Here is a 27,339-nt window from a genome sequence, read left to right as displayed (position 1 = left end):
TGACTTAGCCTTGGCTGGTCAGTCCTCCTCGGCGCTGTCCTTGGGCCTACTATCCGATGGGCCGAGGCTATCAGGCCCACGGGCCCCACAATAGCCCCTCAAAACCCTGCTGCACGTTCCCTCGGGCGGGGAGGAGGGTTTTGACACCTGTGGGCTCTCTAGACGAGTCGCCTCACTTCGGTTCGTGTTGATGCTGGCGGCTTTTTGACTGCCCGATGCGCGTTTGTAGCGTTTCAAGACTTAATGGGTGCCCACATTAAATTCTGGCGGCACCACGTTTCCACTTTCAACGGCATGATCTTTTGCCTTTATGAGCAAGCGGTTACATTTGGGAACTTAGGGGGAGTATAAATACTGTTTGAATCGCCTGGTTTCATCATTTTCGCGCTTACAATTATTGACGCGTATGATTTGAATCTGGTTGGACTTGTACACTATCTGAAGAGTATCGTCATACTTCTGTAAGTCTTCTTTTTCTAGCGGCCCGATTTCTTGATTTTACTCCTTCTTTTCTTCTTTAGAACTTTTAGTTGTCTTTGGGAATGGGTAAGTTTAAGAAGTTGGTCGAGTCCGATGAGATGATGAACAAATTCATTGTCGACTCCCATGGCCGAGGAAACCCTTTTCTTCTTTCTTTCCCCCCCCCCCCTCCCTTTTCTTTCTTTACTTGCCTTTCTTATATAGTTCCCATCTGCCTATCTCCTTATTTCATCTGTTGATCATCCATTTGCCTTTCTTCTGGCCATCCGTCCCATCAGAGGCCTTATCAGTACTCAAGTGGTTCACTCTGATCAATGTTGCCCTGCCAAGGGGTTATATCCCCATTAATGCGGCCAGAGGGGTTAGGTGAATGCATTAAGTGCGAATGTGACAGCTTGCTCTAAGCTTGTCCCATCCCGAAAGTTATCCTTAGAATGCCGAGGACAAACAGGTCCTCGGCATGGGTCACAACAGAGGTTTTGCCTGACTTAGCCTTGGCTGGTCAGTCCTCCTCGGCGCTGTCCTTGGGCCTACCATCCGATGGGCCGAGGCTATCAGGCCCACGGGCCCCACAGCTCACATTTGGTTTAATTACAAATCTTATAAATTTTTACCACTGAATACCATTAGCATGTTGATCACTCCACAATTATAAATTTTTGTCGAGAGCCAAATATTTGGTTCTTATACATTTGACCATGAGATCCTAATATTTGGTTTAACAATCCACCTTTTTTTCAGGTTTATTGGTTTTTATTTTTAGAAATTCTAATGAATTACGTAGTCTTTATAAAATATTTTTAGGTTCTTAAAACTTTTTTTTTTTTTTTGGTTGAGAAAAATGTTCATAAACTAAATGTGAGGGATATTATCCATTATTCTTATGTGGCTTCTTACAAATAAAACATGTTGGATTAAATCAAACTTAGGTTCAATGAAAGAATTTTTGTTTTGTGTAACAGGAGAGAAGTCTCCTTGTAGTTTGAATGCATTTCAATAGTGTTCTAAAATCTAAAGTGTAAAGAATGAGCAGATATTAGAGAATAGGTATGTTTTTCTTAGACACGGGGTATTAAACCAAGAGTATTGTTTTCACATTAAAAATAATAATTTCCTAAGTCAGAGGAATATGGATTACCTTGCTCAAAAAAGGAATATGGATTACCCACATTTTTAAAAAGTAATCCAAATTCACAAAAACAAAGGGATGAGTTTCTGTGGGTATCCAAATGCTCATAGTCCCTAGCATATATTTGGATTCCCTTAAGGATTCCCTAAAAGATTACCTTGAATCAAACATTTCGTCAAGTTATGGTTCTATAAGCCAATAGTAAATCATGAGTAATTTGGTCTTACTAATCATGTGGCAATACTATTCTGACTAGAATCAAGGGTAATTAACCGGTACTTGGCACGCAAGCACAAGGACATTGGGACTGATCTCCTCCTATCCAATAGCTTAACACAGTCTGCCCTTGTGGAGACATGGATGGAAGTGGAGGCACATAAATTTGACAGTCCAAGTTCAGTAATTCTTCGACAATAATTGTCATTCCAAAGTATGGGAAAGCTCCTGATAAGCAAGTTATTGAAACTGAAATGGAAAAGCTGGGAAAAGTCCTGGACGTGTATGAGGAGAGGTTGTCTAAATCTAAGTACCTTGCTGGAGAAAATTATAGCTTAGCTGATCTGCACCACATTCCTCACCTTGTTTACTTCAAGAAAACTAGCAAGGCCAATGCCATCACTTCTCGTCCCCATGTTAGTGCTTGGTGGAATGACATTTCCTCGAGGCCTGCCACTGTTAAAATTTCAGAAACCATGTCCCTTTTATGAGGATGAATTGAAGGGTGTCAAACTCAAACTATCAACATGTAATAACTCAGTATCTACCTTCCTTTTGTTGCTAAGCAATAATAAGCATGTGCCACGATTTGAGAAAGAGCTAGCCGCATCTATATTTATCATATTTATGTATTTCTAATCAACTTAGTGCAATCTTGCAAAATATCATCTGTCTAAATCCGCATAATCTATGGCATTGCAATTTTCCTCACATAAATTCCTAATGCCCTCGTTCTGTTGACATGCCTTTGATCAACACGATCTTACTAGATTAGTTTTGAATTTTGATAACATTTTATCGCAACCTAAAAAAGTATTCAAATCACATATGCACAATATTATGCTCCCTTCCCTTGGGTTGTGAACGGAATTATGGTCAATTTTTTTTTTTTTTTTTTTTTTTTGAGGGTGAAATTATGGTCAATTTGGTAAGGCCATGTGACTCAATAATACTATAGTGTAACATGGACATATCAAAGACATTAGAGATTTAAATGATGGGATTATCATATCCATATTATATGCATTTGATTGTCATTGAATAGTAATTGCATTATATGGGCATGTGTTGAATCCCATTTACATTGAGTATATACTAAATTGACATAAACTATATAAGTGGATAAAAAAATAAAAAATAAAAAACCTTCTATTATACTAGCCATTTTAAAGTATACTACCCAAAGTGTAACAACATGTTTGAGTAACATATATGCAGCTGACTTGCATTTGTGTATGATGTTATCCTTTTCTTGTAATTAATAAATTGCAACGCTATCCTTCTTTCTTTAATTATTTGTAATAATAATTTTTTTATAGTTTAATAATTACTGTGAGGATAAGAGTCCAAATTTATATATTGGGCCTTGGGCCTTATCCGAGGACGTGGACATGTCCGAGAAAGAGTAAATAATTGTATCGTTTAAAGAAAGGATGAAAGAATATCGTCCGAGAAGTATATCCTTCTCAGATATGATGAATATCAGCCAAGCAGGTACTTGAGCGGTTTAGGTGACCTTCTAGGAAGTTCCAACGATAAAGATGAACTTCAGGCACATACAAAAGTGATAAGAATACGAAATATCTAAAAGAAAAGCTGCTACCACTGTATTAAATACATTGTAGCAACTTTTCTGAACGCATTTATGTGGAGAAGACCCCTGAATAGTGTAGTCTCAACCACCACCATTCACATAGAACCAAAGAAGACGCCTGATGGGATATATACTCAAGTGAAGGCTTAGATGATTAATAAGTGTACGATCAAGATGGTCTGAAAGGAAACTATATAATGTAAAAGACCTCCCATAAGAGAGAGATCGAGAAAAAATAAGGAAACAGGAGAGAAAAATAATTACTGTAGCACTAAGGACTGTGTTAGCTTTCAGGAACAGTGATTCAATTCATAATTCATCTCCTCGAACACCAAATTAATCAGGTTTTAAAGCGTGTTTTTATGCTTGTTCAGTTTTCAAAATCCTTACTAGCCGTTGTTCAATTCGCAAATAACCCAGCTCTAATACCCACTCTCTACAAATTCATTGTATTGGACTTATTGGGCTCACATACCATATCTTTTGGGTTCGGGCTATAAATTGAGACCCTACAATTGGCACCGTCTATGGGAAGAGCTTAAGCTAGAGTGAGAGCACCAGTTGACGATGGTAGAACCAAGTCCACAACCAGCAGAATTCAGGGCATCCCAACACGTTGATCTTTTTCTCAACCTAGAGTAGAGAAGTGATCGTGAAGGTAATGTGCCTACCACACATACTGACCGAAACCAACCTCGAGGTGGAAGTCATATTTCCCATGCAGAGAATAACAAGAACGTGCAACTAGAGATTGATCAATTAAAAAAGGAGTTGCGCCATGCAAAGAGGAAGCGAACTTCTTCGAATTCTGACGATTATTCCGATGACGAACAAGATGTTAATTATAGGTGTAGGTCTCGAACCCCACCTAGTAAATCCTTTTCCTATGAGGATGAGCATTATCGTAAACGACGGTCTTAAAGCCCGTCACGTGGAGGTGTAGGGAATGACGCTATGAGTAAGGCCCTAAACCAAATCTCCAAATCGCCTTTCACACGTAAGATTGAAGAGGCAAGACTTCCTCGTCGTTTTCATCAGCCAACTTTCACTATCTATAATGGTCAAACAGACCCTATGAAGCACGTGAGTCATTTCAACCAAAGAATGGTTGTCTATTCTAAGGATGAAGCTTTGATGTGTAAGGTTTTTCCCTCCAGTCTAGGACCAGTTGCAATGAGATGGTTCGACAACTTGAGATCTATAAGCTCCTTCAAAGAGCTCACTTAAGCATTTGGTTCCCGTTTTGTCACATGTCGTAGAGTCGCTTAGCCTTTGGCTTCCTTGTTATCCTTGAACATGCAAGAGGGTAAAACCATGAAAACGTATTTAGATAGGTACTGGGAGATGTTTAACAAAATGGATGGCGATTTTGATGAAGTGGCCCTCAGTACCTTTAAACTCGGTCTTCCCACTGACTATGGTTTGGGGAAATCTTTGACTGGCAAACCTATCGCCAATGTGTGTCAACTGATGGACAGAATTGATAAATATAAAAGAGTTGAAGAGGATCAACAGTAGGGGAAAGGGAAGGATAAGGTTATCCCTCAAGAGAGGAGGGATTTCAAGTCAGATTGTTACAGTAACAATAGACCACAGAGAGAATTTGCTAGACAATCAGGGTCGACGAGTCTTCAAGCAGTTAAAGCCGTGTTCCGAGAACCAGTGCATCAAGTTTTGGAGAAGATTAAAAATGAATCGTTCTTCAAACGACCGAATAAGATGATGTGAAACCCTGAAAGACGCAATCATAACCTTTATTGCCAGTACTATCAAGATCATGGGCATATCACAAAAGATTGTAGGAGTCTGTGGGATCACTTGGACCAGCTTGTCCGTGAAGGCAAATTAAAACAACTCCTGCATCATTCCAGTAGTTAGGGGAGCCAAGCAAGCTCAGAGTCTCGAAGAGATGTTTCTTCAAGACTCCCCTTGGGAACTATCAATGTCATCTTCGCTGCACCGGGGAGAACAGGATCCTGCCCGTCCAGAGTAATGTTCGTAACTTGTTTATCTACAAGAGACATTAATCAGGATTCGAAGAGGGCTAAAATGGATATTCCNAAAAAAAAAAACAAAAACAAAAACAAAAAAACAACAATTTTATGTTTTCCTGATTTCTCATACGGTAATTTCAGATTTATGATTTCCCTTTCAAAATCACAACACACAAACACAAATCCTATCACAAATACAAACATAAACACAAACTCACATTTAACAATGAAAACCAACTCGACCCGACCCAAGGGTCTTGGGCGGGTTGGATGAATGCTTGGGTCAGATTTGGGTCTAAAATTCGGGTCTGAGTTGGTCTCGAGTCCAACCCGACCTGACCGATCTTAAAATATATTTTTTTTAAATCTTTTCCGTAACTTTCTCAATACCAGATGTTGTTTTATATATATTGCTTTTATTTAAACAGTAATGATCTTTTCTTGCAATATTTCCAAATATAATTTTTAGCATAATCTCTTTGCTGCCATTACTTTGTTTTTTGAATTATACCCCCTGTTGTTCAAGTCTCGTCCGATGTATTTTGCTGGAGAGAGCTATGCTGGGAAGAATGTTCCAGCAATTGGGTACTATATGTTGAAAGCAAATGCTAATTTGCCAGTGTCATAGCAAGTAAACTTAGGTGGTGTTGCTATAGGAAACGGGCTGACTGACCCTGTTACACAGGTTGCCACTCATGATATAAATGCTTGCTATTCTGTTTTGATCAATGAGAGGCAGAAAAGTGTGTTGTAGAAAGCACAACGGGAAGCCATTAAACTGACCAAAATGAGGAAGTGGAGATTGGCAACAAATGCTAGAAGCAAAGTGTTGCGATGTTTCAATAATTATGATTTGTGCAGAAATGATGTGGCAGCTGCTTTGCATGATGATTTCATGAAGAGTGTTAAGTTCATGGTAGAATTTTTGGTGAAGAAGAGCAAGGTACTATTATATCAAGGCCATTTTGATTTGAGAGATAGTTTGCTTTCCACTGAGGCTTGGGTTAAGACAATCAAGTCGGAAGGGCTTAGCCAGTTTTTGATGGCAAAGAGGGAAGTTTGGAGAGTGAATGGAGAGAGAGCTGGGCATGTGCAGAAATGGGGGGATTTGAGTCATGTTGTGGTTTTAGGAGCTGGGCATCTTGTGCCTACTGACCAAGCAGTGAGTTCTCAACCAAAGATGGAAGATTGGATTTTAGAGAGGGCGTTGTTCGGCCATGAGGAAAAGGAGTTTGTGTCATTACATTTTTCTGCTCCTGTAAAGTTGGATTTGTAAACAAATTTCTTTGGTTTTACTGTGAATTTTGGACAGGGATTAATTGTTGGGTCACATAATTTGGTTATGAAAAAAAAAGATTGGTTATTAGATTTCTGTTAATTTGTTGATCAATTTCTTCTTGTTGTGCTATAGAGTTCTTGTAATGATCAAGGTAAGATGTCAAGCATGAATTTGTATCATTGAATAAATAGATATTCAGCAAAAATAAATAAATATCTTTTTGCCAAGAAGCAAGAACAAATAAAACAAAAGTTTAGTTACAAAATTAGTTGTAACCTTACTCAATAAAATAAATATTACTTCATATTTTAAAATTTTAACCATTGCATTATATGTTCTTTAAGCTCTTAATACATGTCAAATTTTGTGTCAATCGGATATTATTTACTATATGATCTATAAGCTTATATTTTATACATAATTTTAAACTATAAAAAATTATAATTTAAACAATTTATTGATGATATAGCTATTGATTTTTAATTTTCTAAAAATTTTGCAAGCATAGATAATATAAAAAGAAGATATAATTCAATAATAGATTTGTCAAAATTCACCCCAATAAAAAGATATTAAATAAAGTTGTAGCCTAAAACTACAACCAATTTTGTAGCTAAATTTTGTTCAAAGAAATATATAAATACTAGATTAAATTGTAATTTACATTTTAAGGTCATTTTGTTTTATTGTCTTCTAAAATTTTTAAAATTTAGATTTGTAACATCTTATTTTAATTGTTGCTAAATTGTGAATTGTGTTGGGTTTAATATGATTAGGGAAAATCTTTATAGAATGGATTATTGGAGGGGTAAGCATGGACCTCTAAAAGCCCAAGTCTAATGTGCATTAAGAGGTTTTTTTTAAGCCCAGGACCAACGGATCCTAAGAAAGGCCCAAGGCCCTTGATGACTTCCTAAGCCGCTTGGTCCGAATCTATTTTTATGATCAAATGCAGTCCCAGCTTGAACTTAAGCTGATGACTTGTTGACTTAAGCTGATGATTTGTTGTCAGAATTCCCTACTTCATGGCCAACTGGTCACCAACCCCAACACAAAAAACCTATATATACTATCTTAATCGAGAAAAGAGATACATGTTCTTCATTGCAATTCCAAATATATTTTTCCTAAAAGCATAAAAATTAAAAAAAAACTTTAAAATTAACATTATCTTTTGAGTACCTTCTATCAACTCTCATGATTAATCAGAAATCTAGAGAGCAGGTTTATTTTTATATGCTAGGATTGAATCCGAAAAGTTAAGATCTCGTTAATAGTGTTGCTCGGTTAGAATTCTTAATGTGATTCATCCTCCAAAAAATTTTACCCATCACAGGTATCATAATTTGAAATAACATAGTTAGGGGAAAAAAAGAATTATATATTACGTCCAACTTGGTACTCTCTCTCTCATCCAAACCATAGTACCATTTAGAAAAAAGAATCATGGCATTGAATATCCGATCCAAGTCATGGCTTTTTTTNGGTACTAATTTATGTATAGCATGTAGTTTGAGTTCGAATCTTGTCTCTACCCTACCTCAAGTTTAAAAAGTTAAAAATCCGGGCAATAGACGAGTGTTAAAACAATGGTTAAATGAAAATTCGCAATTTATTAGTAGCTTAAGCATGTTTTTGGGACAGTCAATAATTTGTACCTGGATTCGGTTCAAGTGCAATGGTTTCAGAGCCGAAAGTCTTATGAGATGTGACACGCCAAGGGCCAAGCTCGAAAAAGTTGCCAACCATGGAGGAGCAGCCAGGGCCACCCAGGAGCCATATGATAAGTGGAGTTTCGGAGAGTGGTGAGATGGGGTTCTGAGCTTCATAGAAGGCATAAAAAACAGCAGAAGAGGTGGTTGGATTGACTGAGAGGTAGCCTGTTTTGGTGGGGAGAGCTTCAGTGGGAAAGAGAGGAGTTGGAGTTGGTGATAACAAGGTTGGAATGTGATGGAAGAAGGAGATGAGGACAAGCAAGAAGGATATGAGAAGGAGGAGCTTGAAGAATAACTTGCAGCTTCTTGACTTCATTAGAATAATTAAGCAGTGATCTTCCATAATATGTGAACAACTCTTTTGTAGTTTCGTATATAGACATAGATATATAGCATATTAGCATTGATTTGTACGAAAAATAGAGAGGTAACATCGTAATTCATTGGATAACTAATCCGCTTATTCCAAAGTTCATATAAACTGAGTTTAATATAAAGAAATATAATATTATATGTTGATTGTTATTGAATTATAACTTATAAAATGCAAGACCTGTTCTTTGTATTTGCATTTGGAAGTTTGGTTTGATTAATCAAACTTTCCATGACAGCTTTTGTAGACGTTTCAACTTAATACAATAATACGCATATGATATAGACCTATGAGAAAAGATCAAAAGCCCACAAATATTTAACAAAGAATGACTGGCATGATCATAAAAGATTTCACAATTAAGAAACAGGACTAGGTCTGTTCATACATAAAAATGTGATATTTTATGCGTCATTCTTGACCTTCATTAGAAGGTGATTAGGACTGCACCTTTATAAAAGAGCTACCATTTGGTTCTCATGGAAGGATATAAACTAATATTTCAAATTGTGATAAACTAGTTATTATTTCCATCTCTTCTAGCCTCAATCCATTTGGTTGAAGATAGAGATGCTTAAACGCTTCTCTCTTTTGCCTACTTGTTATTTTGATTTCTTGTTTGCATCAATAATAATTTTTATTCAGAAAAACAAAAGGAGTTTATTAAATATATCTTATTACTAAGCCTTTGGCACAATAATCAATCTGTTTAAGAAAGTACCTACCCAAGCTACCGCATATAAAAAAAATGCCTGGAGTCAACCTTTACAAGTTACAACTGCCTCTGGTTTAGAGGCTTTTTAGTTGTTTAATGCACTATCCTCTTAACCAAAAAAAAGAAAAAAAGAAAAAAAGCCATGACTTGGATCGGATATTCAATGCCCAGTTCTAAAAGTTTGAAGTAAGAAAATATGAATTTAATCATTTAACCATTATTTTCACAGGTTCTTGGAATCGAAAATTTGGACTTCTTTTCCTCGATAATCCAATTGGAACTGGGTTTAGTATAGCTATGACACCTAAAGAAATCCCAAGAGACCAACTTTCTGTTGCCAAGCATCTTTTTGCAGCCATTACTTCGTTTATTGAATTAGACCCCTTGTTGTTCAAGTCTCGTCCATTGTATTTTGCTGGTGAGAGCTATGCTGGGAAGTATGTTCCAGCAATTGGGTACTATATCTTGAAAGCAAATAATAACTTGCCAGTGTCACAGCAAGTGAACTTAGGTGGAGTTGCTATAGGAAACGGGTTGACAGACCCTATTACACAGGTTGCTACTCATGCTTACTATTCTGGTTTGATCAATGAGAGGCAGAAAAGTGTGTTGGAGAAAGCACAATGGGAAGCCATTAAACTGACCAAAATGAGGAAGTGGAGATTAGCAACAAATGCTAGAAGCGAAGTGTTGCGAATGTTGCAAGGAATGACAGGGTTGGCTACTTTGCATGATTTTAGTAAGAAAGCACATTATAAAACAGAAATGGTTTTTGCATTTTTAAGGAAAAAAGAGGTGAGGAAGGCTTTGGGATTGAATACTTCCAAGATTTATGATTTGTGCAGCAATGATGTGGCAACTGCTTTGCATGATGATTTCATGAAGAGTGTGAAGTTTATGGTAGAATTTTTGGTGAAGAAGAGCAAGGTACTATTATATCAAGGCCATTTTGATTTGAGAGATAGTGTGCTTTCAACTGAGGCTTGGGTTAAGACCATCAAGTGGGAAGGGCTTAACCAGTTTTTGATGGCAAATAGGAAGGTTTGGAGAGTGAATGGAGAGCTAGCTGGGTATGTGCAGAAATGGGGGAATTTGAGTCATGTTGTGGTTTTAGGAGCTGGGCATCTTGTGCCTACTGACAAAGCAGTGAGTTCTCAAGCAATGATGGAAGATTGGATTTTAGAGAGGAAGTTGTTCAGCCGCGAGGAAAAGGAGGATGTGTCATAACATTTTTCTGCTCCTGTAAAGTAGAAATTATAAACAAATTTCTTGGGTTCTATTGTAAATTTTGGACAGGGATTAATTGTTGGGTCACATAATTTGGTTATGAAAAAAAAAAAAAAAAAAGATTGGTCATTACATTTCTGTAAATTTGTTGATCAAGTTCTTCTTGTTGTGCTATAGTTCTTACTTCTTGTAATGATCAAGGTAAGATGTCAAGGACGAATTTGTATCACTTATTAATTCCACCCCGCCCCCCCCAACCTCATTCTTCTTATCAGTAACTTTCTCCCATAAAAGAGACTAGGTATCTCTTGCAGTAGTTATATGCTTTCATTGTCTCACCAGTTGATTAGACACACATACCTATGAGGTCCACATGCTATGAGACACCCAGCTCAATGCATATACCCTCTACTGGAGATAATTCCTCCCCTCATCAAGCACTGTAGTCAATGAAACGTGGGGAAACAGATTTTTCCAGGGCATGATCAAACAACCAAATTAAAAAAAAAAACTCCAATACATTGAAAATGCCTTGCATTAAATGGGCAATTTTGCATTGACTATTACCATATAATATATACTATTATACTCTACTAAATTATTATTTAGTTCATCAAACAAGTAGGTTTTAGACGTGGCTTGAATAATAACAGGATTAGGTGAATACACACATGCATGAGCCTTGCTATAAGGAGGTCCATTCTTGACATATAGTGCATCTACTGAGTAAAGATTAATTTTAGCAATACTATAAATTTTATTACGTAATTTTTACGAATTGATATATCAACACTGTAAAAAAAAAAAACTTTTTACCACAATTTTTTATTTTTTATTTTTAACATGAGTAAAAAAAATTATTTATTATATTGTTAATATGATATCAATTTTTAAGTTTTTGGTAAGTAATTGACTGAATAAAATACTTGTAAGATTTATATTGATCTAAGCTTACTTCTTTTTTTGAAAGGCACCCTTGATTAAAGTATTTAAAATAGTGTACTTTGACTTTATAAGTCATGCTACCAACAAGTGAATAAATTACAGTTTTATTGTTAGGAAAAAAAGAAGAATTTTATCTATGTTTCTTGTATCAATAATGCTGTATTGTCTACAAAAACTTCCATTTCTACATGATTTGGGAGAGATAATTGATAGACAAATACAATCTTATCTCTAATTTATTTATTTAATTTTTTTTAAAACATTTTTTTAAATAATTCAATTCTTGGGAGAGGAGGTTTTGAACCTTGGACTTCATTATCAGAATGACAAGCTATTGGCTTTGTTAGATAGACTTCCAGGATCAATGATCGCACATTATCAATCTGTAATACAGATCCAATAAAATAAAAAATAAAAAAAATAAAAAAACCGTAATAGAGATTGATAATTGATAATGTGTTAATGGAACTTGAAAAGTCAATGACAATATTGCCAGCTCCAAACCCCTTGCACTTGAACAGAATCCAGGTTCTTGGAACCACATATTCATCCTTCTTTTCCTTGACAATCCTATTAGCATTGCCTCAACACTTGAAGAAATCACAAGAAACCAATATTTGGTAGCCAAGCATCTTTTTGCAGCAATCACTTCCTTCGTTAAATTAGACCTGCTGTTTAAATTTTGTCCATTGTATTTTGCAGGTGAGAGTTATGCAGGGAAGGATGTTCCAGCAATAGGGTACTATATTTTGAAGAAAAATCCATACTTGACAGTGTCAAAGCCCTTGAACTTAGCCGGTTTTGCTATAGGAAATGGGCTGAAAGATTCTGTAATACAGGTTGCTACTCATGCTATGAATGCCTATTATTCTGGTTTGATCAATGAGAGGCAAAAAAGTGAGTTGGAGGAAGCACAATCACAATGGGATGCAGTTAAGCTAACCAAAATGGGCAATTGGAGAGCAGCAACAAATACTAAAATAATAAGGGTCTTGGATATGTTGCAAAGCATGACAGGACTGGCAACTTCGAATGACATTAGTAAGAAAGTTCCATACAGTACTGAATTGCTATCAAAATTTCTGCAAAAAAAGGAGGTGAAGAAGGCTTTGGGAGTGAACGTGTCAATGATTCATAAACTATACAGTGATGGCTGCATTGCACAATGATTTCATGAAGAACGTAAAATACAAGGTGGAATTGTTGGTGAAGAAGAACAAGGTATGGTTGTATCAAGGGCAATATGATTTGATGGATACTGTGGTTTTAAGTGTTAATTAGTGAAAACAGTGAAGTGTGATGTGCATAGTGAGTAGTTGATGGCAGAGAGGAAAGTTTGGGCATTGAATGGAGAGCTTGCCGGGTATGTGCAGAAAAGGGGGAATTTGAGTCATGTTGCGATTTATGGAGCTGGGCATCTTGTGCCTATTGGGACCAGGCAGTGAATTCTCAGGCAATTATAAAAAAATGGACTTTGGAGAGGGGGTTGTTTGGCTATGATGAAAAGGTGGATTTGTCCATAGACTTTTCCCTTTTTGGTAAGTAGGATTTGCAATCAGATTTCTGGGATTTACATTTATTGTGAATTCTGTTACTCAAATTCAAACCCTTCTTATTGTACTAATATCAATTAGTGATTCAAATCCTGGTGAACATGGGGTGCAAATACCAGTTATTGAACCTTGACTTAAATCTCATTCTTTGCACTTCATGGAAAATCAAAACCCAGCTGTGCATTATATGCCTAACTCTTAGACAATCAAACAAAAAATTTGGTGTCAACTACAAACTTCGAACAACTTCTCCATTTAAAATCAAATCCATTTCATAACTCATTTTAATTATTACAAATCTAAACGTAGATCCAATTCAGAATAAAATCTCAACTCCCAATAATTGGTGCAAATAATAGTCCCATGAAAAACAACAGACAGAGAAGGTTGAAAGTAATGAACAAATCTATTACAACAACAACGAAGCCTTTATGCTAAAATTTTGTAATAACCTGTAGATCCTCAATCCATGTATTCTTTTGTCAGCATAATCTTACCAGTTTTGAAAAAAAACCAAAAAAACTCATAAACAAATAAAAACATCCCAAGATAAAAATGTGGTTGCAATTAAAAAAAAAAAAATGCAGATCATTTGGAAGAAGTAATGTAATGGCGATTGGAGGCGGGTTTGTGAAAAAAGAGAAGATGGGCATTTGGGAAAGAAACTTAGGCCTGAAAACCAAAGATTCAAATCCCAGAGATACCCATCAAAGCACAAAACCCGTACTATGATGCCATATTTTTATGTATAGGGCCAGACTGGCAGGGCAGCCTGTGGAGAACCCACAAGTTTATTTCAGAGCCAATTGTATTGCTCTCCCCTATATGCCTTGGCCCTTTGCTTTGCTTGGCTTGGCATAAGCTTGTATATGTAACTAAGGCAATGAATTTTTGTAGATTATAAACACTAATCCTGAGCTAAAGCTAAAGCTGTGCAACTTTGATTACAAGAGGTGTGTGAGACGCAGAGTGGCGCCGTGTGAATTGTGAAGGTTGTGGGTGAATTATGCGTAGTATTTATAGTGCAGCCAAATGAAGACTCGGGTTATCAGTAGGGCTTTTTCTTTTAACGGCGACATCGTGTCGTCTTAATAGGTCATCGACTAATATAAGTTGAGGCAGTTGAGTTATGGCGAAGGTCTCAAATTATTTTTTATTTTATTTTATTTTTTTATACAACAAAACTCCCATCGGGAAACTTTAATCTCCAACCTTTGCACCCTTGTCCCCACACCTCTACTTCACTTATATTTATAAAGTGACTATCGCATTAAGAGTGTGCGATGGTCAAATTAATTTTTTTAAATATTGTACCTTTTGAGGCAATTTTTTTTTTTTTTTTAAATTTCGTAATAAGTTACAAAGTTTTTAGGATTTACTACATTTTTTAGGAACTTTTATGAGGTTTTACTGTTTTAGAGCTCTTCAAACATGAAGAGCTTAGTATTTGCATTTTAATAAACTATATAAACAATATATACTTACTCCCTTGAACCAAAAAGGTCAATTACTATTCAAATTCTCTTTGTATTATTTCCATTATTATTGTGTTTGCACCAACACATTAGATTATGGTGCAACGGGTGCACCTTCATCCAAGCTTTGAGCTTAACAAATTTCTACCTTGGCTTGAATCAGATCAAGTCTTACAAACAAAATCCCTTGATGGTTATCTTAAATTGCAAACACCAATGAAAGTCCAAATAGTACTTGAATTTGTGCCATAAGGCCAACGAATTTGGTTCCGTGCTACAGTTCAACAAAACAGATGAGTTTCTACAAAGCTAGTTTGGTTTTTATAATATCCTTAGAACTATACTTTATAATTTTGTTAATAAGTTTGACCGATCTTCATATATTTTTCCAACAATCTAACACATTTGTTTGCAAGGAAATGCTTGAATCCATAATGGCAACATTAGCTGTCCTTCATCTAATTAAAAAGGATTCTAGGTGGAGAATTGAATATTGCAACAATGTGAAGAAATCAGTGTGTTAGGTTCTAAAGATTTAAAAATTAAATATTTAGAATCATTATTGTTTTGTGTTGGCAAACCGAGATCAAAACATGTCTAGTTTAGGTGTTTAGACAATGCTTAAATAGGGGTGTTTCAAGTTTTCGAAGTCCAGTTATTTGTAGAAAAGAAAAGTGAAGTTCTGCCTTTCTCGACCAATCGAGAATTAGGCTCGACTGATCGAAAATCACAAGCTCAGTTTTTCTGCAAATTTTTAAACAAGCCTAAGCTTGTGAAAACGTTTAGGGTTTCACTAAAACTTTTTCACATATAAAAGGGAAACCCTAGCCACGTTTTGGGTGTGCTGAAGAAGATTTGTGTGTTACTTTTTGTGAGATCTGAGAGGTTACGTACCTTCTGACTACACAAAATTCTACCAGAGCTTGAACTACAATCAAGGATTGGTATAACTAGTAGCTGCATCAAGATCAACAAGTGAAGGTGATTTGAAACCTTTGAGTGGGGTCTCAAAGTCACAAGCAAGGGTGTGCTTGTGTTGCTATAAATCCAAGAAGAGAATGAGTTCGTGGATTTGGAGCTTGCACATGATCATATCAGTAAGTTACTACTGGATGTAGCATTAGATTTAGGGTTAAATCTTTTATAAAAACTTTAATTCTCTTATAGTGGATTGGGTTTACCTTGAGGATAGTTAAGTCAAATTCTCTCTAAGTTTTTACCTTGAAACGGTTAGTTTTATTGGTTTTCCTAGGTAATCATATCGTGGTGTTATTTACTTTTCCGCATCTTTGCATAATATGATTTATTGGTATTTAACCTAAATCTGAAAATTTATCTAAGTAATCACTTGGTTAATAAATTAGGTTAAACAATCTGGTTTAAAGGGTTTAAACAAACTCTCATAGTGCTAAATTAAGTTCTTTGAAGCAACTGGTGAGTGGTTTTTCCTGTTTTTAAGGAACACAGGGTAGGATTTGAGTTATCTAGTGTAGGAGTCTTCTTGGGTTTCCTCTATGCTGCTTGTTTTTAGTGTTGAATGTGTAACTTATTTACACTTTTTTTTTTGTCCTCTTATAGTTTATTTGTTTTATACTGGTGTTCTTGTTTTCAATAAAGTACACCCATCCTTAAAAAATATAGAAAAGCTTGGTGTTTTCCATTCCAAAACCTCAAGTGAGCCCATACTGTGGTCCCTTTCCCTTCACTCTCTCCTCTCTATAGAGATAATAATGTTACCACGTTTTAGTAATAGACTATAAAACTTGGTCTAGTTAATGTTATACAGAATTCAAAAGTATATGAAAGGGCTTTTTAAGTAAATACATGATATTATTCAGCAAAAAAAACGAAAGTAAATACATGATATTATTAATCATTTTTCGTCTCATCGATCCCTTTCAACAATTTTTTCAAATAAGTACACAAACATTCGCAACACTTGTCGCTTTGGTTAATCTCCCCTACAGTTGGACCATTTGGGGTGCTAGGATTACCAGAAAATGGTAGTAAAATGGAATCTCTTATATATGAACAGAAGTTGTTGTCATGCAAGTGACCCAGAGCACTAGCAACTCCAGAGGCTGTCTGAATGAGGGTCAGGTAAAGAGCAAAGATTGCACCTAAAGTTGAGATACCCACAAGCCAGCTGCTGAAATAGTGGTGCACTAATACTGCTCTTTTTCTGGCATACCCAGTATTGAAGTAAGAATTGGTATTGTTCACAACCTTATATAAATAGGACTCATCATTATCCGGAACCACTTCCTTGCAAAGATTGTTGACAAGTTTTGCCACCTTCCTATTGCTCCCCAATGAATGGTAGAGAATCCCTTTATAATGGAGAATCCCTACATCTTTAGCTGAACTAATGAGTCCATCAAAGAAAAACAAGTATGATGTGACATCTGGATGGCAAAACCGGTGGCATTTCTCAAATGCCAACATGTTTCGAAACAAATTGCCTCTATGATCATCAATGTATAAAGGAGGAATTGTCAGCTTCTTTCACATTTTCAACTTCCGCTTCCCGAAGCTTATATCCAATGGCTTCTGATGATTTTTAGCTGTGGTAATCTTAACACCAACCTCTTTTAGCTCTGATATGGAGCGCATCATGTGAGTTTGCTTACCTCGTGCATCTTTCTCCGGGAGGTTTGGGAGGATGCTAGAGCGGAAAAGATCAAGAAAATGCTTTCCTTCAAACCCTTTCACTGTAGATTCATCTAAGTTTGGTTGGTTTCCTTGATTTTCTTGTGTACCCGAGTGATTTCTTTGCAAGAGAGGGTTAAAGAAGCGAAGAGCAAGGTCTTGCAATGATGGGGTTGCTTTTGTAGAACTACTGCTATTTGTAATTAACTGGAACAGTTCGCACAAAACAAACAGGGGGAGCTGATTTTCAAGCATGATTAGATCACGACGCAGAGTTGGTAGCATCCACCTTTTGATTAAGGAACGCTCCTTATCGATATCCAATTTCTCCTGTGTGAAATTTTGCTTCTGATTGAGCTCTTTGAAGAGCTCAATGATGAAGCAGCCATCTATGAGCATCATCTTAGCAAATTGGCCTTTGCTAAGTTTAACTTCATCACTGTAACAGCTTTGAGCTTTCTCTTCCAACTTTTCCATTGCTTCCATCACGGGCTCTAATTCTACTCCATGCTGCTGTTTTGGATTAAAGAGACGATGAAAGTATCGCCATTTGAGCTCATCCATGGCTTGTAGCCGTGGTTCTCCATGGTGGTAAGGACCTATTGAGACAATACTGGGTTCGTATGCCTTCTTCTTCACTAGACCCATGTTTGGAGGCACCTTGTAAATGCAGACACAGTCGCGCTCTCCAGGAATTTCATCATTTTTCAACTTCTCTTTCACTGAGGCACACCAATTTAACGTGTGGATAGCATGGGGAGCACCTGGCCTTATATCATCTACATGAGCTATTCTTATGGCCACAGATTGAAGTTTCCTTCTGCTGCATAAGATCTTCTGCAAGAGTAGCCTAGTGAGATTGCCACTACCCATTTGAAAAATTGAAATTGAAGGAACAAATTAAAGAACAAACAAGCCAGTCTTCTTTGTGTAGAGTAGGTTGTTAGGTCAATGCCAGCTGTGTAAGTCTTTTGGTATATTAGAGAAATTGTAAGGGGAGAATTGACAAGGAAAAATCCTCATCCTCATACAATCCTATTTTTCAAATTCAGTCTCAAAAAAGTATTTCCGCACCGAAGTTTCTAATATTTTTTCACACCATCCTATCTATTCATGGGTTAGTCAATGTCTATTCCACGCTATTTAAAAAACTACTCATTGCCATTATACATGTACAACTTTGTGTGCAACAGCTTATGTGCACCATGGTTTTGAAACTCGGACCAGACCGTACGGTCCGACTAGGAAAGCCTCAAACTGCTCATTTTTGCGATTCTTTTAGCCTTAAGAACTACTCTATGGGGAAAAAGTACGGACTCATGCGAACCGCAGTCAAACCTCACGGTTCTGAGAACTGCGATCAGACCGCTTCTCACGGTTCCCTACTTTCCTTTGAATCTAAACCTTAAAAAAAAAAAAAAAAAACACACACACACACACACACAGAAAAACAAGCTTTAAATTCGGCTCCCTTCAGAGTACATCACACAACTCCCTCTCTTCAGAAACTCTTCTCTTGCGCGAAGCAAGCTTTAAATTCTGCCATGGCCATCTCCAACATCATAGCTTTAAATTCTGGCTTTGTTCTCCGCCGGTAATGTGTGTGTGACAAGGTGAAAGTATGAGAGAGAGAGAATGAGAAAGAGAGAGATAGAGATGAAGAAAGAAAAATAAAAGCAGAGAGGAGTTAGAGGACACGTTGTGTGGAGGAAGAGTTCTAGAAAATAAAAACAAGATGAGACTTGAGAGGGGCAAAATTTGCTAAACAGTATAATATTAGGAAAATTTTAGGCGGATGGTATGTGTTCAAAGTTTATTAGTTAGTTGGACTGTATTTTGGAAATCAAGTACATCAAAATCTACTTCCAGCCAAAATCCTAGCCAAAATCGAGTTTACTATACTCGACTTCCTTTTTTATCCGTCTTAGAGCTAATTTTCGATAGGAAGTCGAGTATGATAAACTCGATTTTGGCGATTTTGGCTGGAAGTCGATTTTGCTATACTCGGTTTCCAAAAAACAGTCCAACTAACTAATAAACTTTGAACGCATGCCATCCACCTAAATTTTTTTTAAAATCATACTGTTTGCAAATTTTGCCCTTGAGAGAAGTGGAGATGAGGATAAAAAAAAGAGAAAAAAAAAGAAAAAGAAATGTATGGTCCATATGGATGCAAGGAAAGAAAGGAAAAAGAATAAAAAATAAAAATCACAATCAAATGTCACCATAATATTTTTACAATATTTCACGATAAATTTTAAGTAATAAATTGTTATTAGTTAATATTAGTGAGTAAAAAATAATTTCAATGATTAGTTCAAATTAGAACTAGTAACAACTTTTGACATAAATTTTATTGTGAAAGTACTGCTAAAAATGTTGTAAAAATATTATTTCAATACTCTGATGTTGTAGAGCCACCCACGTGCTTTGATTGGGCAATGCTACTTTAATTCAAAATTTTGTACTATAACCAATACTTGTCAACATGGAATGGAACAAAGAGCTTTTTATTGTTGTGTGGAGAAAGAGTTCTAGAAAAATAAAAACAAGATGGGACTTGAGAGGAGTGGGGATGGGGATACATGTGTGAAGGAGAAAAAACAAGAAAAAAAAAAAAAAAAAAAAAAAAAAAAAAAAAAAAAAAAAAACAGAAACAGAAACGTATGGTCCATATGGATGCAAGGAAAGAAAGGAAAAGAATAAAAAATTACAATCAAATGTTACCACAATATTTTTATAATATTTTATAATAAATTTTAAATAACAGATTGTTATTAATTAATATTGATGAGTAAAAAAATAATTTTAGTAATATGTTCAAATTAAAACTAATAATAATTTTTCATATAAATTTTGTTACGAAAGTACTCAATACTATGATGTTGTAGTCACCCACCCACCCACGTGCTTTGATTGGACAATGCTACTTTAATTCAAAATTTTGTACTATGACCAATACTTGTCAACATGGAATGGAACAAAGAGCTTTTTATATTATTATTATTATACTTCGATTTTTGTTCAAAATATCTAAGTGTATCCCTGCTTTTTTTTTTTTTTGTTAATAAAATGGCATGTTAAATAAATTACGGAATTTTTATGAAAAATATATTTTATTTGATTATTTTATTTTATTTTTCTATTTGCATTAATTTAATATATTTATTTATATTTTAAATAATTATTAAATTAATTACGATGTTATTATTGGTCGACCTCAGTTCGACTTCAAAAACCTTAAATCTCTTCCTTTTACGGTTCAATAAACGATTCGGTTTTCAAAACCATGATATGCACTCGTTATTTCCTTTATGGGTTATGGGGGCTCAATCGAGCACTATATCAAATGCTATGTGAGTGGAATGTAAATAATTCAATGAATTTTTTGTCCATAGCAACACTGTTGGTATTTGTTTGGTTGAGCGGTATGGTAAAATTGAACGTTATTAACTTATGTACAACTCTTTTCAAAGTTTACAATTTTTTTATGTACAAGTGTTTTTTTTTCTTCTCAATTTATTATTTAAACCCAATAGACTAATGAAAACACGCACTCCCAAACTAACACAATTTTTCTTTCCTTTATTTATTTATTTATTATTATTATTATTTTGTTTTCATAAGTGAGAATGAAGTTTAGTGGCCTCGACCTTATTAGAGATTTGAACAATGTTCTAATTTGCATTTAAAAAAAAAATTATACCCATATAATTTTTGGGAGCACAATATGTTGTTCCATTAAATAGGTTCAGATTAATTTGTTACTTTTGTAACTAAGAGAGGTAGTTAGTTACATTTTAAAATATCAGAGTTTACTTTCTTACTTTTAAAACTATAAAGTTTAATTTGTCACACCCTTAAACTATAGGATTCAGAATATAATATTTACCCTAATTTTTTAAAATTTTATTTTATAAACTTTTTTCTTGAGTACCCCATTTGTTACAATGCTTTTCTTTTTTTTTGGGTAAATGTTACAATGCTTTTTGATAGTTGCAACTTGTAATTTTATGTTGTTTGTTTTATAAATCTTTGACTTGAGTGCTCCATTTTTTGCTACAATTTGAGAAACTTGTCGTCTATGGACTAAAGCATGGGAACGTGAAAAGGGCATTCTTTTCCACATTCACCAAACATAAATGTTGACCTTCGGACTGTATTTGCGACATTCATGTATCAAATGTCTCATTCTATGTTCACATTGCCCTACCTAGATACTTTCACATTAGTAATTAATTTGTCCCAACTATGTAAATACATTTAAGAATGAGAGACGGGACCACCACACACTCTTGATGCGATGGTCACTTCACAAGTATAAGTACTTGTAGGGTGTTGAGGGCAAGGATCAAGGTTAAAGTTTCTAGAAGGGAGTTTCACAGTTTACACACATATACATTTAGATTATACTAGAGTAAAATTTTTATCTTATATATAAAAAAATAAAATAAAATAAAAAAATAAAAAGAATGAGAGACGGAAAAATTGGGGCTTACGAATTACTACTATAGTTTAGCTTCCAATCCGACCTCACTGGCAACCTAGACACCACCTTCATGCACCCTTTTTGGTAAGGTGTAAGATTCACCAATGAGGACAAAAGGGTTTTTTTTTTTTTTTTTTTAAGTTAAAGTTAATTTTGAGGTTCTAAATAACTTGTATTACTCGATCCACCTATAATATATATATATATATATGTATGTATATGTAGGGTTAAGGGCTCAAATGATATAATGGGCCTTGAGCCTTGGCCGAGAGCATGAGTAGTCCAAGGACAAACGAATGGTAATGAGTGGTTCTGACTCAAGACTTAATGAGCAAGATACGAATGGGAAGGTGGTCTAAGGAGGAATATCTCCTCAGATAAGCTAAATACGGATCAAATATAGATCATTTTGATTAAAGTGACCTTCTAAGAAGCTCTAGTGATAGGGATACATGCCATAAATGTACAAGAAGGATGGAGACCCAAAAATATCTAAGGAAAAGCTGCTACCACCGCATTGAATGCTCTGTAGCTAACTTTCTGGTCACATTAATGAGGAAGTAATCTTTGAACAGTACCTTTTTAGCCTTACAACCACCCCCAAAGAATTCTAGAGGAGGCTGATGGGACAAGTATCAAGATAAACCATTAATTGTCCACATGTAGGGTAAAGATGAAGGAAGAGATGTAGTATAAATAAGAGTAGAGACCCCAGAGGAAGGGGATCGAAAAAATAAAGAAAGAATACTGTAGTAATCTAAATTGTACTTATACTCTATTTAGTTGATTTATATGAAAGATTGCCTCCTCGGATGGTAAGTTCATTCAAATCGGCAACTCTTATTCATGCTTGATTGTCATCTAATTCCATACTAGCTGTTGTCCAATTTATTAGGGCCTAGTTCTTTAACTCACTCTCTACAAATTTATTGTACTATGCTCACTGGGCCAATATTCCACACACCTTGGGCTTAGGCTGTAAAACGTGTCCCTACAAACACACACACACACACACACACACACGTACGGAACATGAATTAATGAACAATACCTACTCAGCTCTAATATTTTGTTGAAATATTCACCCTTTGAACCTAACCAAACCGGTAATATCTATATCTATCTATATATAAAAATAGCCAATCCTTATTGCTACAGTGTTTATGGTTTATTCAACTTGCACGGTTCGTCATTGGCCCCCCTTTTTTTTTTCTCATAACATCGTCAGTTGAATTTTTTATTTTTTTATAGACATATGAACTATTAGTTACCCTATTTATATATAATAAGTTAGTAACACAACAAATTGTTACAATATTTTCATAATTATTGATGTGTTAATTCCATATAGGTCAAAATAAAATATCATACTAGAACCAATTACAACTAAAAATAAAGGTACTATGAAAAAAAAAAGTGATACATCAAAAACATTTTTCACAACACTTTCTATACATAAAAAGATTGAATAGAAAAAGTTACTGTAGCTTTGTTATAGTAGTTTTGGTTTGTTCAATTTTCACTATTTTGAGAGCATTTTTTTTTTTTTGGGTGTGTGAATGGGTAAAGCTATAGTAGATTTGCTATATTATTTTTGGTTTGTCCAATTTGTACTATTTCACATTGTAATTAAATATTAACACAACAAATTGGCATAATATTTTCACAACTGTTGAGATGTTAATTATTTATAGATTAAAATAAAGTAATGAAATATTATATTGGAACCAACCACAACTAAAAATAAAGGTATTGTAAAAATAAAATAAAAAGTGCTACATCCATTATATTTTTCATAACAAATCAGAAGTGGTAAATTTTTATTGGTTCTAATTTAACCTTACCAATGAAACTACTTTTTTGCCCACTAATAACAACTTGTAATAACCTACTACTTATGATTTATTATGAAAATGTCGTGGAAATAACATTTCTTTTGTAAAAACATTAAGACATCTTATTGTCATCACAATATTTTCAAAACTGCTGAGCTATCAATTTTTTATAAGTCAAAATAAGATATAAAAAAATTATAAAGGTATTAAGAAAATCTTGTGTCATTCTGTTGTGTTTTTAGAAATTTTGTGTTGGTTTAGTCAACTTTATTAAGCTAAAATTCACTATTTCACATACAATTTTCTTAGGTTGATTTTTTGTATTTTTTTTTTTCTTATGCACCATTTTAACTAAAAACACATAGTTTCACACACACACACACACACACACACACACACACACACACACACACAAATAGGATAAAAACACTTTTCATCCTTTTTGTTTGGGGTAGTTTACGATTCCTCCTTAAACTTTAAAATCAAGCAATTTTTCTCTTAATATTTTGGAAAATAGCAAATATGTCATATTGTTATTTCTCAATTAAATCCTATTGAAAGCTTATGATTCTTAAAATATTTATTGTGTAATGTCTAAAATACTCCCACTAAATTTTAACATCCCAAAAAATTTTTTCAAGTATTTTGAGTTTTAGATGGTAGTAATTCTTGGAAAGTTTGAATGATGATATAAAGTGTTTTATTTGTCATCTAAAGAACATTGATTTTCTAGGTTTAAACTTTTGAAACTTATAATTTATCTAATGGAAAATTCGATTACATGCCTTTTGTTATCTTTTTTTTTTTCTTAGCAAAACTCAATTATTTTGTTGTTGGAAGATGATATTCATTACCATTCTTAGAAATTTTTAGTGAGTGGATATATTTCTTTTAGCAAATATGTACTAAAAAACTATTATAGTAAAATAGATATTTATATGTTAAATAGCTACCCTATATAACTTTGTGGTTGATTAAAATTCTTATACGAATAAGATTAACTTTTTATAACATAATTATTAAAACTCTTAAAATTAATGTCTCTTTTAATTAATGTAAATCTCTATGTACTTTAAAATCAAATGATCTATATCTTTGTTTTGTGATATAAATAAAATTTAGAATTGCCCTTAATCATTACTCTTTTTCCATAGCAAGGCGCGTGCTGCCATAACTAGGATAGTATAAATGACAGGTATGGAACATGAATTAAAAAAAAAAAAAAAAAAAAAGAACAATACCTAATTAGCTGTGATATTTTGTTAAAATTTTCACCTGTTTAATCTGACCCAATCGGTAGTATTTATATAATTCATTTACTATCATCCCGTTAGGTGCAACTTAGTGGTTGCAGACTTAGGACGAGTTGTAGTTTTATAATCCTAGTGTCCCACATAGATTAAATATAAGTTTAACCATATGTTTACACATTCTTGGACACATTTCTCTTGCAAGTCGATTTTCAAGAGTGAGTTCTACCCATGGATTTGTAACATTTGGTATCAGAGCTAACTACCACCCTAAGTTGCAGCTTTGTGGTCAGATCTCAAAGGGGGCAACCTAGAAGCTTAATCATGTGTTTATAAACTCTTAGAAACCTTCCTCTTGTAAGCCAGTTTTCATGAATGAGTTCTACCCATGAGTTTGTAACATGTATACCTAGATATCCTGAATTTGATTCCTACTAGGAGTTCCCCTGGATGATATGAGGAGTTGTGTATCCTTGGGTTACTCTCCAAGGATGGCTCTGAAGAGTCTTGCATGGCTATAAAGGGAAGTGATGGGAAAAAAACAAGTAAAATGAGAGGAGAAAATGGGCTTTTGCCCTTTCTTTTTTAAAATATCCAGCAAAATGCCCCATGTCTAAAACTAATTAGGGAAATGCTCATGTTTTGAAATTTGATTTTCTAAAAATCGAGTTTCAAATGTACAACTCGATTTTTGGAACATCGAGTTATAATGAACGTGGACTTAGGAATTTTTCTTTTGAACTTGAGTTCCATGAACCCAAGTTACATGTAAAGTACTCGAGTTTATGGAACTCGAGTTTCACTTGAATTTTTTCAAGGAACTTGAGTTCCATGGACTCGAGTTACATATAAGTACTCGAGTTCATGGAACTTGAGTTCCACTTGAATTTTTTCAAGGAACTGGAGTTCCAGAAATTTTTTTTATTTTTATTTTTCAGTTCACTATAACTTGATTGTCCAAAAATCGAGTTTTAAATTGAAACTCGATTTTTAGAAAATCGAGTTTCAAAACAGGGGCATTTCCCTAAATAGTTTCAAATATGGGGCCTTTTGCTAGATATTAAAAAGAAAAAAAAAAGAAAAAAAGAAAAATGGCAAAAGCCCATTTTCTCCCATTTTTCATGAATTGGGTCTCAGATTAACCTATTTTCCCATGGATTAAAATTCCCTTTTAACCTATCATTCAAGTTAAAAGAAAATAAAAAGGGAGAGAATTCCCTTTTAACCCATGCATTTTTTTCCGTTTAGGTTTAGGCAGGTTGATGACCATATAAATTTCTTTTTCTGTTAAGGAATCAAAACATAAAGAGCTTAAACTATAATGGTTGTGTATATGTATACATGTGTAGTTTGTAACATGTGAGTGATCCTACTTTAGTGTTAGAAGAATGGTGCCGGGGGGGAGTTGGTGAGGAGAGAGTTGAAACATGTTGAAGCATCTTGTTAGAGCAAGCTTCATAAATCAATTGAGCAAAGGTCCTTGCTTAAGGAAGGGACAAGTTGAAACACAATATTAATAAGTAAATAAGGTTCCTAGTTTGGCAAACAGAGGACTTAACACTTTATTAGAGCTTGCATTGGGCTTGCTCAAGTGAGGTCATATGATTTGCTTGATTGGCACTCCTTGCTAGGGTGATGTCATTCTCGCTTGAGCAAAATGATTGCATAATATGTTTTTTCTAGCATAATTTTAAAGAAAAAAGAAAAAAGAAAAAAGAGGGAATAGAGATTATTTTTAGTCTTTAATGGTTAGTAATAGCCAAGGCAACAATTTTAAGGGCTTGTACCAACTAAAGTGACCTTTCAAGTGTGCATTTTGAAAGACAACTCTTCATTGTTCACAATTAAACATCCATATTTAGTTTACATTTTCAAAGGTTTTCAAAGTTTTTACATAGTTTGCTCAACATTAAAGAGAAATCCATAGGACTTTCCAATATTACTACTTGTAAAATCCAAGCTCAGTTGTATATACTAGGCGATTTGCTTCGTACCCACTACCAAACTCAATCAAGTGGGGGCAAATATCATCTTTAAAGTTTAAATGACCGAATTGTATCTTTAAGCTGATTTTTTATTTTTTTTATACAAGATAGAAATTCTACTTTAGTCTAATTTATATGTATATGTATGTAAAACTTCTTCCTAGAAACTAGAACCCCGGTCTTGCCTTTTATACCTCACAAACACTTATAGTTATGGAGTGACTATTGCACCAAGGGTGCACGATGACTATCTTTAAGCTGATTTTAATTTCCTTTCTTCCCTTATTTTTTGTTTCTCTTGAGATTCACAAGTTCCAAAAAAAAAAAAAAAAACAAAACAAAACAATAAGTGCGTGTTAAATATTTTTGAAGTAGTTGAACTCAAGCCCTCACTATTTCAAGACCTTTTTTAGATGGAATTTGAATACTCTCCAAA

The 27,339-nt window shown here is 34.6% G+C and overlaps 1 protein-coding gene and 4 pseudogenes across 1 annotated transcript; 4 read left to right on the top strand and 1 right to left on the bottom strand.

The window, feature by feature from the left end:
- The window catches only part of LOC136069588 (glutathione S-transferase F13-like), a 6,109-nt pseudogene extending 3,793 nt beyond the window's left edge, over nt 1–2,316 (top strand).
- A 2,459-nt stretch (nt 2,317–4,775) lies between these two features.
- On the top strand, nt 4,776–6,689 carry LOC112025496 (serine carboxypeptidase-like 50; annotated as a pseudogene).
- A 1,750-nt stretch (nt 6,690–8,439) lies between these two features.
- Nucleotides 8,440–10,816, top strand: LOC112025492 (serine carboxypeptidase-like 50). Its single transcript, XM_024058170.2, has 2 exons — nt 8,440–8,497; nt 9,725–10,816. The coding sequence occupies exons 1-2, from the start codon at nt 8,440–8,442 to the stop codon at nt 10,720–10,722; spliced, it is 1,056 nt and encodes a 351-aa protein (XP_023913938.2). The 3' UTR covers nt 10,723–10,816.
- A 1,174-nt stretch (nt 10,817–11,990) lies between these two features.
- On the top strand, nt 11,991–13,213 carry LOC112025497 (serine carboxypeptidase-like 50; annotated as a pseudogene).
- Nucleotides 13,214–16,544: 3,331 nt separating this feature from the next.
- LOC136069576 (UPF0481 protein At3g47200-like) lies at nt 16,545–18,270 on the bottom strand (annotated as a pseudogene).
- Between the last annotated feature and the right edge of the window lie 9,069 nt (nt 18,271–27,339).

This window comes from Quercus suber, unplaced genomic scaffold, assembly GCF_002906115.3.
Source record: "Quercus suber isolate HL8 unplaced genomic scaffold, Cork oak 2.0 scaffold_179, whole genome shotgun sequence".
NCBI lineage: Eukaryota > Viridiplantae > Streptophyta > Magnoliopsida > Fagales > Fagaceae > Quercus > Quercus suber.
Note: the sequence above shows the minus strand (reverse complement) of the source record. Positions and strands in the feature narration are given on the sequence as shown.